General features: G+C 40.2%; 1 protein-coding gene across 1 annotated transcript; it reads right to left on the reverse strand.

Moving 5' to 3' along the window:
• Positions 1-1,405: 1,405 nt before the first annotated feature.
• Positions 1,406-3,741, reverse strand: LOC149179504 (uncharacterized). The gene is made up of 3 exons (XM_089422489.1): positions 2,946-3,741; positions 1,749-2,424; positions 1,406-1,583 (listed from the first exon to the last, which is right to left on the reverse strand). The coding sequence occupies exons 1-3, from the start codon at positions 3,739-3,741 to the stop codon at positions 1,406-1,408; spliced, it is 1,650 nt and encodes a 549-aa protein (XP_089278615.1).
• Between the last annotated feature and the right edge of the window lie 15,727 nt (positions 3,742-19,468).

Below are 19,468 nucleotides of genomic sequence, written 5' to 3' on the forward strand. Positions count from 1 at the left end.
TCCAGTATACCGGTGTTGCTTCCAGCACTGCTTTTATGAGGGTGAGTCTTCCTGCCTGAGTAAGGTACTTGTTGTACCACATATTCAACCTCTTTTCCACCTTAACAATGAGCCAGATCCAATTTGCAATTTTGTATCCCCCGGGTTTTAGCCGGAATCCTAGATATTTCAACCCTTCCTCCATGGGATGTGTAGAGAAAGGAAACCGGCGAAGTGTGAAATGTACTTCATGTTGCGAGCATCCTATAGCTGTGAGGGTGGATTTGTGTACATTTATGATCATGCCTGTAGCCTTCTGGAAGAGGTCGAAAATATTCTGTAAGGTGGAGGTGTCGACCATGCTGCCATTTAAGAATATGAGCACATCGTCTACAAATAGGAGGTGGGTGAGAGAGAAATTCTCCATTATTTTTATACCTGTAATTCTACCCCTCCTGTGTTCTGCCCCTATCAGTCTGCTTAGCCCCTCCATGACAAGAAGGAAAAGTAATGGTGATAGAGGGCATCCCTGCCTAAGGCCCCTTTCGGCTGTGAAGAAAGGAGTGGGAGTTCCATTAAGGAGGACACTATAAGGCACATCAGAAATGCAGCTCATAATCCATTTGATGAACATATAAGGGAAGCCCAGATGAGTGAGGAGCATGCGAATGTAGAGCAGGCTTGCTCTGTCGAAAGCTTTGGAGAGATCCACTTTTAAGATCATACCTTTCAGATTCTTACTCTGCACTGAATGAAGGAGTTCTTGTGCAGTTCCAATGGCTTCGTGGATCTGGCGATGCTGAAGGAAAGCAAACTGTTCAGGGGATATGTGTGCCGAAAGGATGGGCTTGAGTCTATTAGCTAGGATTTTGGCCATGATCTTGTAGAGGCAATTGCACAGCGAGATGGGCCGAAAGTCATTGAAAGAGGCTGGCTTGTCGGATTTGGGAATGAGGGCTATGAAAGTGGATTTGATGGCCGAGGGGATTTTTCCATTGAGGCGACAATGATTGATTACTTTGAGGAGGTCCTGACCCAGTAGGTCAAAAAAAGCAAGATAGAATTCTATAGACCAGCCGTCAGGTCCCGGGCTTTTGTCTCTTTGGAAACCCCGGATAGTAGCCTCAAGCTCCCCCAGCGAAACCTCCTTGGTGAGTTCCCCTTCTTCCCCTTCATTCACAAACCTGGGGAAGTGCTCGGCCACTCTCATGATCTCTAGCAGGCTGGCTTCCCTCGGGGCCATATAAATATTCCTGAAATGTGAGGTGGCCAATGAGGCGAGCTCTCTGGAGGTGTGAACCTGATGCCCCTATTCATTTTGCAGCTCCCAGATAGTGTTGATTTCTTTCCTGCCATTTGCAAAGCGGTGGTAGAACTTCGTGTTCTCGTCCCCCTCCTTGAGCCAGATTGCTCTGCTTCTTAGTCGTCAGCTTGCTTCTCTGTCTTTAAGAACTTGAGCCCTCTGCTTAGTTAAAGTTTCATATAAGGATTTATATTCCATAGAAGTGAAAGTAACCTCTGATTGAGATTCAAGATCTGCGATCACCTGCTCAGCTTGGGTTATAATAAGGTCTTCCTGTTCCCTTTTCTTGTGAGCCCAAGCTCTGGATAAAACCTTAATTTCAGAGAGGTTTTTGACAAACCGTATTGCTGGATCCTCCTCATCAGTGATCGGGTGCGATTTCTAGAAATCGGTTATTAGATTGATATAGGAGAGGTCCCGGAGCCATGTGGAGTTGAATTTGAAAGGGGCTGTGTGCTTTTGTCACCTGTCTCCAACCTCTAAAAAAATGGGCCTATGATCCGAGATTCCTCCACTGCCGACCCATTGCCTTGATCTGGGGTGGCTGTTGTAGAAAGCCTCCTTGATAATAAAGTGGTCTAGTCTCCTAGCCAGGCTTTGATCACCAGTTCGGTTGTTTCTCCAGGTATGCTGTATCTTAGCTGAGGGGATATCTATCCAGAGGAAATTCTCTAGCAGATGCTCAAAGAAGTCGGATAGCGGGTCTATCTGCGCCATATGTCCCCAAGATTCCAAGAAGCCCAGAGAGAAATTCAGGTCCCCACCTAGGATCACGTTATCTTCTAGAAGGAGGGGGGAGCTGAGTAGCCTATGCCAAAAAAGCTCCCTATTGTGGCAAGGTCCATAGACATTGATAATTCTTAGCTCTTCCTCTAGATCCTTGGAATAGATGTCCGCTCCCAGAAATCCCCCACCTCCCCATATGTTCTTCAAGTTAATGGTGCTATGCTTAAACCCAACTGCGATACCCCCGGAGCGTCCCGAGACGTCAAGAGCGTGGAAAGTCCATCCCGGCAACCAAGAACTTAGGATAGGGATAACCACTTCTGCCTTACAAAGAGTTTCTTGTAAAAGGATAACATCAACCAAATCAGATAAAAGGAGATGCTTCAGGGCCAGCTTTTTCTCGGGGCTGGCCAACCCTCTGCAATTGAAGGACAAAATCTTCATGGAGGGGGATTGGGAAGGGTGTCCTTTGCTCTAAGTACCCTTTCAATGGTATGCTGTTTGCCCTGAATCACTTCGTCACCTGCTTGTTCTTTTGCTTTGTGAAGTTTGGATGGTCTACCTCTACCTTGTTTGGGCGAGAGGATAGGAGGGGCAGCATCCAGCCCTATGACATCTGGCTCTTTCTGCTTGGTAGTCGAGCGGGTGGAGTACCTCGGCGTTGAGTTTACCGAGGGGGAAGGGGTCTGAAGGGAGGGGAAAGGGATGGACGAGAGGGAGCATGAGGTAAAGGTGGCCGATGGCTTTGGGAGGGGGCAGGTCATATATAGATGACCTGTCCTTGAGGGGGGGAGAGGGGGCCGGGAATCCGCTACCGAGTCGAGAGCCAATGGGGAGGAGGGGGGGGGGATCAAGATCGGAGGGGGTAAATGGGAGGAGAGCGATAAAAAAGAAGAAGTATGATGAGAAACAGAGGCAGCGGGGGGGAGAGACATACCCGATGAGAAGACGTTGCCTTTTGCTGCCTTTGAGCGCGTCAGTGGTGGAGAAGGAGGCCTGATCGGGTTCTTGCCCTTCTTTTTCTGCAGAGGTGCGAGTGGCACTTCCACAGTGTCCGAAGTTTTGATTTGCTCCGCCTTTTGAGCTGCAGCGACCTGTGGATCGGGATTCTCGAATTCCGGGGCTTGTTCCTGCTCTCTGATATCCTGAGGATTTTTCTTGAGGAGGGGGCAGTCTTTGTATAGATGACCCACTTGGTGGCATCTCCTACAGCGGTAGGGGATTCCTTCATAATCCAGCTTTTGCTTCCTCGAAAAGGATTTCCATTGTATAATGATATACTCCTGCAGGCCTCCTCTTGTGTCCAGATGCACTAAAATCCTAGCATATGCCATCATTCCCGTTGTGATATATGACTTGTCAGACTCCATGTAAGTACCCAGTGAATTCCCGATTCTCCTGAAGATATCCTCGGACCAGTACTGGAGGGGCAAGCCCGGGAGTCTGATCCAGACCGGCCCAACCCCAATTTGTTTAGTCTCCGGGTCGAAGAGGGGCGACCATCTTTTGAGAAGTACCGGTGCTTTTTCGAAATGCCAGAAAGATGACAAAACCCAGCTCGTGTGGTCGGCCCTGGCGAACCTCAGCGCGAACCATCCTCGCACGAATGTCTGGACAAAGGGGATTTCTGCCAGATGTTGACCCCAGATCTCCGTTGCCCATAACTTCAACCTTTCCGCTGAGTAATTTCTACCTCTGATGCGCCCCACTAGCACCCTATCCACTAAATCCATCGCGTCCCCCCACTGAATGTCTTCTTCGAGCCTCAGAATGATGTCCGCAGGTCAGGATTTGAAGCAACGCTGTTTCTTTGAGGGGCGGGAGGACATACGTTTAGGGTTTGTAGGAGCCCTAGTTCCTTCCGGAGCAGCGAGCGGGGGGGGAGGGTTAGGGGTCGGGAGGGGGATGGGAATAGCCTCCGGAAGGGGGGGGATCGAGTTAAAACTGCCAGAGGAAACAGGGGGTGCAAGGGGAGGGGGCAAAGTTGCCAGAGGGAGAGCTTCGAGGGATGCTTCAGATTGAAGCGGGGGAGGGTGAGAACCCGGCAGATCTGAAGGGCCGACGCAGGAAGGAGAGGCTTGGAAGCAATCCGAGAGAAACCCAAGTGAGGCCGGGGAAGGAACAGTGAAGGGTGTCCAGGATGTGGGTTCTTCCGGCTGAAGAGAGGTGGAGAGAACAGGGTCTGTCGACTGTGTGAGGTCCTCGAAGCTGGCAGTCAAGATTTCACTGTACAGACCTCCCGAAGCCGCAAACGTGGAGCGCCAGATGGAGCCTTCCACCAGCGGAGAGTCCGAGTAGTCCACCTCATCTAGGTCCATTACGCCAGGTGCTAAAAACAGGGTAATACCTCGGAACCAGGTAACCGTCAGAGACCGACACCGACAGCGTTGTTGGATCGGGACCGTCCTGGGGCGGGAAATATGGAACAAAGAAACCGACGGGGACGAGCAGGCGGGAGGAAAACGACGGGAGGCGTCCGTGACCTGTCTGTGAACAGTTCTTCAAAACCCTAACAGCGATCGACGAAGGTAAAAACAACAGGGTAAAAGGAAAAGGTAAGTAATAGCTCTCTATGCAGGTGAAAAAAAGGTCGCTAGCCTGGGCACGTGTTCCGAGATGTGTCAGGGGTGGCTGCAGGACCGATGCCGGCCTGCAACCCCATTCCACTACCCCCGTTCAAACCATGAGAACCAGGTCCAGCCGTACTCGCTCCGCTCCCTCTCCTCCGGGAGATCCGGAGAGCGCAATTTTTTATTAACAAGTGATATGCATTTATAGTACATTGTATGACCCTTGGATTCATATTCCAAGTGGTATCTTGGACTCTTTTGGCTGTTCATCTTCCACACTAACCCTTAGAGGATTAGGTTTCCAACATTCCCCCCCTTAATTCGAAGGGTTATGTATGAGTCCAAGAAGAGAGATGTAATACAAAATGTGCAAAAAAGCATGGAAACACTAGGCTGAATGTGCTCTTTGAAATGTTGGTATAAAGGGTGGTGGTTTAAGGATGACCATCAACACTGGAATGCTTAGTGCAATTCCTAGAACTCTTCCAAAACTAGCAAGAAGTTGAATTCTTCTGCTAGAGGAAGTGCTCCTAATGTTTTGAAGAGGGAAACCTTCAACCATGAAAGGGAGGTCTCACCCCACATAAAAGGGAGAACTTCAACCTGAAAATGGAAGTCTCAACCTGTGATGGTTTAAGGATGACCAACAACTCTAGAATGCTTAATGCAATTCCCAGAACTCTTCCGAAACTCGCAAGAAGCTGAAGTCTTCTGTTAGAGGAAGTGTCCCCAATTTTGTTCCTGGAATTCTTTCGAAATTGACAAGAAGCTGAAGTCTTCTGCTCGAGGAAGTGTCCCAGATTCTTTGAAGAAGCATTACCAAATGAAGGCATGCTCAGGGGCATCTTTGTCTCTGGCTACAACTCTGAATCTAGTGCGGCAGGTTGTGGCTCATTCCCCCCTGTCAGCTACAAGGTGAGATGATGGAGAAAACTCAACTGCAAGACTGTTCAATACTCTAGAACAAGTTTTGACACGTGACTAGAATATCTTCTTGGATGTTGATGCCCATTACCAAGAAGCGATCCATCCAAGATGAATCTTTGTTCTTGCAGGAGGTTTCTTTCTGAAGCACCTATTTGAAGAATGACTAGTTTTATGACAGTGCTTAGATGGATGAAGATCAAAACAATGATCTTTCAGATGGCTAACTCGGTCACAGTGTTGGCATTTCACAATCTGTTGTTGTTGTTGTGGAAGAGGAGCAGAATCTGGAACAGCTGGTGGTGAATTGTCATGAAGGAATCCAACACTCTGAAACTGAATGGGCTTTGAGTAGTTTGGAATATGAAAAGACAAGTCCTTCTCATATCCGAGACCATTTCTGTGCTTGTTATGGACAAGCTCTTCCCAAGGTCTGATGATTGGATTGGGAAGTGTTGGCTGAATTTTTGCGTCTGCATGCAATTCTGTTACTTCATTAGGCATTAGATATGAATCAAATTGCTGCTTGTGGGAGTCTATTTCAATGTTCTGAACAGAAACAGGTTCAGAATGATGACTCCTCCGTTTTAATTATTCTTGCTGTAGGTGAGATTCAAGCTCCAAAAAATCAACGTGTTCTTGTGCATCTTATAGACATGTCTGCATTTCAAAGAGAGAGTCTTTGTTGATTTCGACTATGCTTTCGACACTAGAATGTATTAGTGTATTCAGTAACTCTAATACTCCATAAAGTCTTCCCATTTTGTCAACAAATCAAACTCTGTAAATGTGGAGTGTCAACTTCAAAAATACACTTATTTAACTTATTTTTAAAGATATTAGAAGTTGCTCCAATTTCGATTTGCACCAGGTTTTGGCTGAATGGTGAAATTATACAACTTTTTGGAATAAGGGGATAACTTCTATATACTTTAATACTCTACGGGAACTTCAACACTAAACAGAAAAACTCTAATGATTTTTAAATACAATGCCACAACTGGGGCAGCAACAACTACAAACTTGCTTGGATCCTTCAAATACTCCTTCACTTTCTTGGCGAGTGGAAAAGAATAGTCAAGTTCAATAGCAACTACTAATACATTCTTGTAACCATTGATGATAGCATGTGGAACAACTGCAATTGTGGGATAATATCATAAATTGCAAAGCTGAAAGAACATAAGAAGCACCTTACATTTGCTAATTTTGAAATGGTAGATGATGAAGTGCTCACCCTTGAAACCTTGGGGTGAAACTTTGTTACAAGTTTTTCCAAAACAAGTGCTTACAATATCATCAATTTCTTCATATAAAATAAGCAAGACTGCAGTGAATGGCAGCACTAAAAAAAGCAAACAAAAACTTAGCACATTTAGGAGGACATCTCTGTTAGCCCTTACAGGAAATAATCATCTTTTCTCCACGAAATGAAACTATTGATCTTCAATTCAGTAGCGAGCAATGAAACAATACTCATATATACACCACGGCCTCATGGGTTTCACATAACCAACACATCCTCTTTAACAAAAATGACCAGCGCATATTCTTTCACCATTTAATATATGTATCAACCTTATTAAAAGTTCATACCACCGAACCAAGCACAGATCTCTTTAAAAACATGTTCCTTAACATATTTCGGTCTTCAAAAGTCAACATACCTTAACCATTCAACGCATTCAATTTTTTTTCAAACCGAGAGAAATAAAATATGTTTAGCTTAATAGACTTAATCCCATCAATAAAAGGTCTCATACAAATTACACCTCCAATGGCATCGCTTGGGTGCTGTTAAAACCGATCTATATGCCACTTTGTTTTGCTTTTACGGCTTAAAAGGCCAGTTCTGGTTTGGTGAATGAATAATGACTAAACTAAAAGAAATTAAACGCCGAATCATTTGTCGCGTCCAACCATCCCGCCTCTACGTGATAACTTCAATCAAAAGTCGCACAATATCTCTTCCATGATGTGATAATTCATAGCTTTCAATGGCAGACTCTGCAATGAACTTCTCGAGTCTAATAGAGAAAAAGCTTAGATTGGACGGTCTTAGCGCAGAGGAATTGCAAGAACTCAAGAAATAACTCGAACTCTGGAAGAGGGAAGTCACATGCCTGCTTAGAGCTCTTCACATCTCAGTTCAGGGTAGAGATGAATAGAAACCCTAGAAGTTAAAGATCAGATGAAAAAGGTGAGAAAGATCCAGGGAAGCTCGGTCTCAGGTTCCCGTCAGCCTCGGGTTTCTCCTTATTCCTCTATTTATTCTCCTCCTAGTGATCACGGTTATTGAAATCAACTCAATTTCTCCAAAATTAAGCTGCTACAGGAAAAAATGGTTCCAAGAGGAACTTCAGATCTGTATCACAAACAACTAATGACTCCTTCGAATTTGCACGAAAAGAGGATACACACCATAGATTTTCATCCTTATGATCCACATTTAGTGTCTACAAGCTCAACTGATTGTACAACAAGCACTTGGGATGTGAGAAAGATGCGAAAGAGGCAAACTAAAAGCATTGCTACTGTGTGACATCATAAGGTAGTGAATTCTGCTTACTTCTCTCCTAGTGGAAACTACCTTGCAGCCACAAGCTATGATGACAGTATGGGAGTATTGAATGGACTCGACTCATGGTATACAACTTTTATATACCATTACAACCCACCGTGTAGATGGATATCTTACATCAACAAAGATTACAACAACTTTACACAGCTCATTCATAACAAAAATTCCTACCAGATTTTCTAAGCATCCTTTCGTCCACAGCGTATTGACAGGGGCCAACGTAGGTGGTCAGGTGTATCTATGGTGAAAACACTAAAGTACCTCAATAATGCTCTCATTCTTTTGCGTTCTCAATAGCCAGAGATGAAATTGAAGTGAAGACTTGGCAATCCGACTCACAATCAGCGTGGAGAGAGTAGCTAGTGGACTTATGTGAAAGCGTTGTTATATATCAACATGGAGATTGAGACAACATTTTGTAGGAGCAGCGATTGCTACAACAAAACTTCTTCAAGGATACCATAGAAAACGTTATATGAAAACAATGCAACACCGTTATATGGAAACAACGCAACATCGTTATATGAAAGAATATATTATGCAGGCGGTGGAGGTGAGGTGTATACCATCTTTTAGTGAGTAGATCCGGACTGACGAACTGTAATTCTCCACTCACAAATGGAGTCCTTGCTCAAGCATTACCCATATTATCATGCAGAGGGAAGACCCTGATTATCACGCAGAGGGCAGATGTGTCAGGCTGCAAAAATGAAGAGCATGGGCAGAATAGGAAAAGAAGGTAGGAGTGCAGGTGCGTTTTTTTTTCTATTTGAGACAGTGGATAGAGAACCCAACACAAATCTAGCCGAGAGAGGTCAGCCAGACAGTTTGCAGCATGAAATAGGCATGCAAACAATAATGACAGTTCTATCCGCACGAATGTAGAACTGGCATGCACAAAGAGGCCAAAACTAGTGGCTCAAATTTGAGCAGGGCAGAAATTCGCCTGCAGCTCTGATACCATGTTAAACACACACATGGAAAAGAAAAGTAGGAAAGATAACCAGGAGAGTGCATGTTTTTATTAACAAGTGATATACATTTATAGTACATTGTATGACCCTTGGATTCATATTCCAAGTGGTCTCTTGGACTCTTTTGGCTGTTCATCTTCCACACTAACCCTTAGAGGATTAGGTGTCCAACAGATATATATATATATATATATATATCTATATATATATATATATATATATATATATACATACTATTATAGATTTTTTTTTAAAACAAATAATTATATATTAAAAAAAACAACTAACCTCCCATCGACGCTCGCTCCCCATCCACTGACCAATGAATGCGTAACTCAAACTCACTATTTTCCATATCCACAGCCGCAAAAAATGCCACTACTGCACGCTGCCACCCATAGGATCACTGCTCCACACAGTCGACGGGCCACCACGGACACGACATAGCCAGCCACCGTGGACAAAGCAGAGACCGACCAACTATTCTCCACTGTGGATTGCTACTACAGGCACAATGTACTTCTAACCTGAACCACCACCTCGTCACCCTACCCAGACACACTTCCTCTGCATTTTCTTTCTCGTCTAATTGTCGTTCAGTCACTAGCTCCTCTGCAGCCTTCCAACGCCTGTCGCCATCATCCTCTCATTACCATTGCTATTTCCATCACCACAATCCATACCGACAGGCGAAAACTGCCAACACCCTACATCGTTGTCCAACCTGCGCTTCACCCTGAAACACCCCATTTAAGCTGCATCTCACAACAATCGTCCACCCTTAGTGTCATCAAACTACAACTGTTCACTGGCAATCGTACAAAGGGCTCAATTTAATTTAACGTACGGTCTTGTCCATACCGTTTGGTGCAATTGTAAGTTAATTAAATCGATCCATTTTAAGTAGTGCAGAAGACATATTAAATCCAACCATTTTAATTAAATTTTTTAGTGAAAGTCAAGATAGATAAAAAGTATACATATTTTTTTATTGAATAAAAAATTATTGTCTTGAAATTGCAAAATAAAGGGGTAAAAGACAATAAAGGTGAAAAATAAAGAGGGGTGATATAATAATGCCCCTTATAAGGTTGTCAACATATATTCAAATTACATTTACAAAATTTAAATAAAATAAAAAAGAGTGTTTAATTTAAAAAAAAAAATCCACAATTAAACGTTCCCACTGTTAGTATAGATTTTTAAAGGGGTTGAAGAATTAATAAAAGTTAAAGAGGTTACACTTATACCCTAGGACTTGTCCCGAGAAAGTAAAATGGAGACTAGTAATGAAAGGTTTCCTAAAATCTTTAGTAAATGTGTTGATATATTATTTAAAATCAAAGGATCACTCGCAAGAAGAGATATCATAATCTCTATTAGTCATACTGAAAGACGTAATTATGTTAGTTCTAAATGTGCTAACCAATTAGTGATTCCTGAATCAAATATAGTTGAAATGAATTTTGTTGACACGAGTGACAAACAATATGACATAAGCAATCTACACTTAAGGATTGGAGATTATACTTTTACTTCACAATTCACCGTGAAAACCTTATTTTTTGACGATAGTGACATTGTTTTGGGCTCACCTTGGATGGAAACTCTAGGGTCTTTTATTCTAAATACAAAAAAGAAGATTTTGACATTTTTCCCACAAAAAGAAAAAAATAACTGTACAAGATGTTACTTTGAAGCCAGATTCAGTGACGCCAGAAGACATACAATAAATCTCAAAATAATTATTCAAGAAAGTAAAAAAGTGATACAAAATATGCAAAAGAAAGTTGACAAAATAACTGCCAACAAGAATGAGGAAGTTTCTCAACTTAGAGACCATTGTGAAAAATTATTAACAAAAATAAAGAAGCTTAAAAAGAACAAAAATTCATTAACAAACAAGTTAGAACAACTTTCTCAAGAAGTATCAAAGTCTCCAGTTGTAATAGTCCAGGTTGAAGCTAAGGGAGCATATACCAATCTAGTGAATGTCACAGCTCAAGAAGAAGAAAAGAAAGTTGAAGAAAATACACACTTAGATGTTGCAGTTCAGATGGTGAACATCCCAAGTGAAGGTTCTGTAAGCAACTCAACAACATCCTCACAAGAAGGAAATCAAAAGTACATACCCCTAAGGGCCACCCTTTAGAATAAAACAAAACAAAACAAAAAGTACATACCCCTAAGGGCCACCCTTTAGAATAAAACAAAAAAAAACAAAAAGTACATACCCCTAAGGGCCACCCTTTAAATTAGAAAAAATATGTTAAAAAAAAAAAAAAAGGTTAACTAGATTTAAAGCCGGATAACCAAAATCTCATTAACATTAACTCAGATTCTACGATTAAGCAACCACTTTGATTGGGGCTACCTCACTGTAATGATTACTTGGTATGGGCTAGCTGTGGTTGGCAAGCAAGCTTACCGTCGAAAATTAGTATTCCCCTTTTAGCCTTCTCTCCACGGATAGCGATGGCATCCGTAATACTGTATGGTAGTGAGAGCGGTGGATACTTGGAGGTATTTCATCACGGGTTAGGCAACGGTTAAGTTTCCAATAAAGTGAAATGAGCTCACCCCCTTCAATCTGTGCTTTTTCGTAGTTAAACTGTCTTGGAAGCTGGAAGCTGAGAGCTGGTACTGTAAGCTGGAAGCAGGAAGTTGGTTCTGGTGGAAGCTGGAAGCTGGTTCTGGAAGTCACCTGGAAGCTGGAAGCTGAGAGCTGGTTTTGGAAGTCACCTGGAAGCTGGTTCTGGTGGAAGCTGGAAGCATAGAGAGAGAGAAGCTGGTTTGTTGAGAGTCTGGAAGCAGGAAGCTGGTTCTGGTGGAAGCTGGAAGCTGGTTCTGGAAGTCACCTGGAAGCTGGAAGCTGAGAGCTGGTTCTGGAAGTCACCTGGAAGCTGGAAGCTGGTTCTGGTGGAAGCTGGAAGATGGTTCTGTAAGGCTAGTGGAAGCTGGAAGCTGGAAGCTGTTTTTTGAGGGTGGTGTGAGAGAGTCTGGAAGCAGGAAGCTGGTTGTGTAAGGTTTCAGAATAGGGAGAGCAAGAAGTCACACCCAATATTTTGTTGAGGTTGTGAGAGAGTCAGGATAGGATGGTGTCAGAGTTGGATGATAAAGTCAGGAGATCATTGTTTAGTTTTGGTTTGAAGGTGGGGTGATGGGGCTCCATCAAGGCTGGCCAAAGGTTCAAGGATCAAGGCTGGCTAACAATGGATTAAGACCTATTTCAAGGTAAAAAATAATCCAGGAAAAAATTTCCACACACCTAATAAGGGAAAGTCAAATAAAAAAAGTTCCATATCAACATCTGAATCATGAGAGTAGACAACTCAACCAAGATACGTATTAGGACCATTCATAACAAAAACAACAAACTGATGTTCCAAAGAATATTGATGTAACCTCAATCCAGTTCTATGATGACAACTCCTTACAAAATTCTAGTGATCAAAATATTCCACAGAATATTGATCTAGGATGGTCCGATCCCTTCTCAGTGCGAAATTTTTGTTTGTCACTTAGAGGATCATATCAACATGTATCAAAAAAGATGAAAATCATGAGATAGAAAGACATTCGAAACGGAAAAAAAGATCAAGTGTTTTTCATTAGCAAGCTTTGAGGACAAAGCTTTTTTAGGAGGAAGGCAATGTTATATAAAATATATATAAATAATATAAATGTAATAAATGAGGATAATTGTAATAATGAATAGTTAATTAGTAATTAGGTTGAAGAGGCATGTCTAAATGGGACATGACTCTCGATGAAGAGGCACCTGCCTAATATATAAGTAGGCCCCTCACTCTCATTGTATCATCATTCTTCATACATTTTAATATATAATATGTGTATCCTCAATTGATATCTTTATATTCCAAGTCTTTTGGAGCATTTAACCTAAAGAATGAACTTTGTTCGCTTCAAGATCCCAAATCTATTGAAACATTTTTTAACATTGTCACAACATGTGGTCATGGGTGTTCAAGGATTTAGCCCCTGGGGCCAAGGAACCTTGAAAATAAGGGTCGTTTGAGTCATTCAAACTAGATCTCCATCCATGAAAATAGAAAAGTAATCAAGGTCATCCTGATTGGATCCCCATGGCATGTGTTCCCTGGCTAGGTTTGTGTTGGCATAATGCAGTATAAATAACTTAAGCTAAAGAGGTTTGAAGGGTGTGCGAAAAAGTACATAGAAAAATAACCAAGAAATTTGAGTTCTATGGGATCGAATGCAGAAGAAGTCTAAGGAAGACACGTTACCTTGCAGGGAATTTGTTCAATATGAGTGGGGATAAATGTTGTAAAATATGCAAGTGTAATGTTGGTTGTAGTGCAAAAGAATGATATTTGAATTATGAAAACAAGCATGTGAAGAATAAGAAAAAAATGTAGTCCACAAGAGATTAGAGTTAGTACCTTGTGCAATATTTTGTAGTGTAGATAACATAATTGTGTCATTTCAGGGACTAGTGTATCCTTCTAGCTAGTGCCAATAAATCATTTCATAGGACTAGTATCTCCTTCTAGTTAGTGTCATTCCTCATTTTAGGGGACTAGTGTCTCCTTTTAGTTGGCGCCATTAAATTGTTTTAGGGGATTTGTGTCTCCTTCTAGTTGGTGCCAGTAAATCAATGTAATAGTATGGTGGTGCCCATAAGATCATTTATAATAAAAGAAGTTTCATACATATTTGGAGCATTCTTATGTTGTTGATGTGATTGGCATATTATATTCATTGAAATGTTTTGATTGGTTAAAATTTGGCCATTATACTTGTTCACCCCCCCAAGTGTTAAGATAATTCCAACAATTGGTATCATAGTAGGTTCCTTCAAGAAATAGTCTAACCACTGAAAGGTAGATTAAAAAGGGTCATGGAAAGTCATAGGGGATCTTCTTCAAATAAATCTCCACTATTTGATTAATCAAATTATGCATTTTGGAAGATAAGGATGAGTACCTATATTATGTCTCTAGGTATTGATATCTGGTTGTCTATTTAAAATGGTTATCAAGTTCCATCCACCCGTCCAACTAATCTAGATGAAAATGTTTCTCTATTCAAATAATACCAAAGCAGAAAAAGCTTTATTATGTGGATTATGAGATATAGAGTTTGTTAAGGTGATTCACTGCAACTTTGCCAAGGAAATTTGGGACAAGCTTCAAAACAATGACGAAGGAGATGATAAGGTAAAAAGAGCCAAGCTACAAACTCATAAAGATCATTTTGAAAGTATAAGAATATATAAAGATAAAACTATTGCAACATTCTTCCTTCATGTGGATTAGACAGTTAATATTAATAGGGGTCTTGGTGAGACTATTAAGGAATATAAAATTGTTCACAAAATATGAGATCCCTTCCCTCAAGATTCAATGCAAAAGTGTATGCCATTGAAGAAATTACAAATATACAAGATCTAAAGATAGATACTCTTCATGGAATTCTCATAGCATATGAAATGAGAACAGAGAAGGGGAGGTCAAGATTAAGGGAGGACACATTTAAAACAACAAAAGAAACAAATATACATAAGGTTCAAGGAGATTCAAGTCTTGAATTAGACAAAGAAGAAACTCAATTCATGAGAAAACTAAAAAATGGAATTGAAAAATTCAAAGGTAAGCTTCCATTCAAGTGCTTTTAGGGTGGTAGAATAGGTCACTATGCATGTAAGTGTCCTTATGCAAAATTAAATGATAAGGATGATATGTAAAAAAAATAAAACTATATATCAAAAAGAAAATTTTGTATACGAAAGAAAATAATGACTATGAAAGTGAGCATGTTTGAAGATGAGAGAGGAGAAATCTTATTCATAGCCATGAACAATCGAAATGTTGAAGAAGATGTTTAAGGGGGAGTGGATCTTGAATGAGAACTTATAAGTGCTCTAGAAGAAATAAGACGACTAAGGAAAAAGTTAAATTAATTGAAACATCAGATGCAAGAATGTAATAATGAAGGACATGATAAATATTCAATCCTTCTCCTAAAAATTGAACAAGAATAAACCAAAAGAGTAAAGGATATTTTGACAAATCAGTTAAAAGAAAAGGGACACTGTGAGAAGTTGGAAGTAAAAATTGTCTCCTTAAGTAAGGAGCTAGAAAAGTAACATATTAGTTGAATCAAAATTTAAGGTTAATAGATTGTACTAAAATGTTATATCACATTATCAACTACTAGAGGTCTCCATTAATCAAGACAGGTCTTGGTTGTGAAGAGAATCCTAAGAATCTCAAGAGGAAGCCAATCTCATCAACATTAGAAAAGGAATGAAAATAACTCACAAGCTTTGCTAATGTGATCAATAACATCATGAAAGAGCAATAAAGTTCTAAATCTCCATCCATCAAGACAAGGTTGGATCAGTTAGAAAATCAAGAAAAAGTCAAAAGAGAATCAAAAGAATAAAATGATGAATCAACAATGGGAAAGACACCAATATGGCTAAGGATCAATAAGGTTATGATGATGTTAAATGTAGAAAATAAAATTAAACATAGTTATTCCTGTCAACAGAAAATATACCCCTAGGAACCAAATATTTTATGGATATTTCTATTCATGTAACAATTTTGGTCATAAAGTAGTTGATTGTAGAGCATATCCAAGAAATGATTATGGAAGGAAATAATTCATCAAATTTCCAATGAACATATATGTAAACAACAAAACTAGAATCATGTTTAAAAGTGGTATGATAAAAGGCAATTCCTTTGCTCCATTATTAGATTACATAGAATGCTACATATGCAACAACTATGGGCACAAAACACATAATTGTAGAAGTAGTTTAAGAAGACCTTAAAATCAAGACAAGGAATAACACACATTCAGAAATCGACATCCAACAATATGGAAGAAGAAACAAGATAAATAGGAGGAATGTAGTTTTATGTTATATTCCCAAAACCAATAAAATAGATGATATACTGATAGTGGACGTTCAAGACACATGACAGGAAATCCAAGCAAACTCATTAAATTAAAAGAAGAAGATGGAGGCAAAGTAATACTTGGTAACAATGCATTTGCAAGAATAGTTTGAAAATGAACAATTAGTATAGATAATGGAAGAACTAAAGCTCAAAATGTTTTATATGTGGAAGGACTGAAACATAATCTCATGAGTGTTAGTCAAATGTGTGATCAAGGATATGATATCACATTTTGTTCCAAAGAATGTGAAATTAGAAATGCAGTAACGGGAAAACTAGTAGCAAAGGCTCACAAGAATTAGAGCAATGTGTACATTCTTGATGGAGCAAAGGGAGAAAAATGTTGTATGGGAAAGATAGATGAGAGTTGGTTATGGCACAAAAGGATGGGACACATCAAATTTGATAATTTGATAAAGATAAAAAAAACACAAGGCATGAAAGACATGCCAAATATATCAAAACCAGATAATTCCCTCTGTAAGGCATGTCAACATGGAAAGAAAATCAAGGCCTTCTTCAAAACAAAAGAATAATATACATCTAAGCCATTGGAACTCATCCATATAGATATTTGTGGTCCAACTAGGACAAAAAAATTGAAAGGTGAAAGATACTTTATGTTTCTCATTGATGATTTTACAAGAATGACATGGGTTACTTTCCTTAGAGAAAAATATGAGGCTCTTGAGAGATTCAAAGCCTTCAAGGCTATAGTTGAAAATGAAACTAATTTAAAGATCAAATGATTGAGGTTTGATAGAGGATTTGATTTTTTCTAATGAATTTAACAATTTTGTGAGAATCATGAGATTAAAATAAAACCATCTATTGTTATAACTCCACAACAAAATGAAGTTGTTGAAAGAAATAATAGAACAATGCAAGAAATGGCAATAACAATGCTTAATGAAGCCCAACTACCAAACAAATTTTGGGGATAAGCGGTTTACACAACTGTCTACATATCGAACATAACATAAACTAGTGTAAACAACACTAAAACACCTTATGTATTGTGGAAAGGCAGACAAGCCACTGCTAAACATTTCAAAGTATTTGGAAGTAAATGATACATAAATATTAATGAAGTCAATTTAGGAAATTTGAATCCAGATTGAATTAAGAAATTTTCCTTGAACATGCATATAAAAGCAAGAGTTATAGATGTTACAACAAAAGGAACACACAAGTTATGATAGTTGAAAGCATTGATGTAAGAATAGATGAAATTTTTTCCCTAAAACTAGCCACAACTAAATACAGATCAAGAATAACAAGAAGAAGAGAATCATAAGGATCATGAAGAGAAAGTAGAGATACATGAGGAAGAAGCTAAGCCATTACATTCAAAAACTCCATCTAGGTAAATCCAAAAGCATCATCCAAATAGAGAAATTCTTGGAGGAAAAGAATCAAGATTTCAAACTAGAAGGAAGCTTATTAATACATCAAACCATGCAAATTTAGTTGTATTATCCAAGATGGAACTAAAAAAATTTGCTCAATTCAATCAAGATAAACATTAGGTCAAGGCTATGAATGAAGAACTAGACTAAATTAAGAAGAATGAGACATGGGAGTATGTACAAAGACCAAATGTCTAGAATGCGATTGGAACTAAGTTGGTTTATAGGAATAAGTTGAATGAATATGAACAAATAGTAAGGAACAAAGCCAAACTTGTATGTAAAGGGTATGCACAAGTAGAAGGCATTGATTTTGGAGAAAATTTTTCTCTAGTAGCTAGAATTGAGGCAATAAGAGTGTTCTTAGCTGTTGCAAGATTTAAAGGGTTTAAATTTTATCGTATGGATATAAAATTAACATTTTTAAATGGATAACTACAAGAAAAAGTGTGCGTTGAGCAACCAAAATGATTTCAATGATCAAGATACAAAGATCATGTTTTCAAATTAAAGATAACTCTATATGGGTTAAAGTAAGCACCTAGTTCTTAGTACTCAAGGCTAGATAAATACCTTCAACAACAAAGTTTCAAGAAAGGGGCAACATATAGTAACCTTTATATCAAATATGAGAATGATAAATTGTTGGTCATTGTTTTTTTTTCTCGATCTGTCTACTTCTATTATTATACAAAAAGATCCAAAAAGTTACAGCAAGGCCTTGGCCTTGAAAATCTTGCCATGAAGTTGGCAATTAGCCCAAATGAACACATTTCCAATTTTTAGTAGACTTCCTTCTGTAATGTCTTCTCCTAAGACCCAAAACATTGCTAAATAGGGACATGCAGAGACATACATCAATTGCACAGCTATGCAACGCTATACTTGAACGTCCTGAGATACAGACACATACAACGACACAGAGACATACAGACACATACAATGACTTGGCACAAGCAAAATTGCAAGTTTCAAAACAAAGTAATGCGCCTACTTCTGAGGCTGCCGAGAGCAGAATACCAGGCAAGATCAATCATCATCCGTAGTGTAAGTTTCCTCCACTACCCTACACCCATATTATAAAGAATCTTCCGAGTCTGAGTGAAGAACCACCGAGCCTGTTGGGTCTCCCTGAGCTGGTTCACTTGGACCTGCAGTAACAACTTGATTTGCCATAGAGGAGCTTCCCATGATCGGGCGTTGAATATCTATTAGAGGCGCCATCCTCTGTTCTGGCGGAATTTTTGGATGTGCTACTGCCTGACCGCTGAGATCTTCACATTTTTAATATAAACCAGGAGAGTGGAATTGGCAAGAGTACAGGGGATGCGATAACGAACTGTTGGGTGAGCCGCATGCTCACACTCGGCCATCCTGCCATGCCCGTGTCCTCTGCCTCTTCTGGATCTGGTAACAGGGGGACTGCTTTGCTCAGGTTCCAGCTCGACCGAGGAAGAGGGGGAAATGGGGGCGGACCTTTGAGAGGTGGCACATCCACGAGAGCCACCATGTTTGCTTCCAATCCTGGGCCGTTCTCACGGCATTGCGATGTACAGAGGATTGACGAGCGAGCAGAAACATAGATGGGAGTGACCAACAACGTCGTATGCCCTTTGAGCCAGAGCCCGATGCCTGTAAAACACTCTTGTGCCTGAAACAGGATGGACTTAGGCACTGTAATTGAGTAACACTGAGTGACCGACAGCACATCAAACCAAAAGACCGCAGAGGAGTTCGAAGAGGCCGTAGGAGCGCAGAGTTTATGGAGCGCCATTGCACAGTTAACCAAGAGGCGGATGGAGGAATTAAGGACCGACATTAATAGACTTGTGTGAGACCAGCTCACCAGCTCTGCAAATTACCCCGTGGCGTGCTTGGGCTGACACCTGCCCATGTGAAGCGCCACCTTCGTACCTTCATTGCCTTCAAACACCCGCATCCGGGAAATTGTTGGTCATTGTTTTCTATGTAGATGACATAATATTTAGAAGTGATGCCGATTTTATGAGAAAATGTTTTGCCACTGCCATGCAGAAGGAGTTTAAA

This window comes from Pinus tabuliformis, chromosome 4_1 (assembly GCF_031772625.1).
Source record: "Pinus tabuliformis cultivar Carrire ecotype Pingquan chromosome 4_1, CPIR1, whole genome shotgun sequence".
NCBI classification, from domain to species: domain Eukaryota; kingdom Viridiplantae; phylum Streptophyta; class Pinopsida; order Pinales; family Pinaceae; genus Pinus; species Pinus tabuliformis.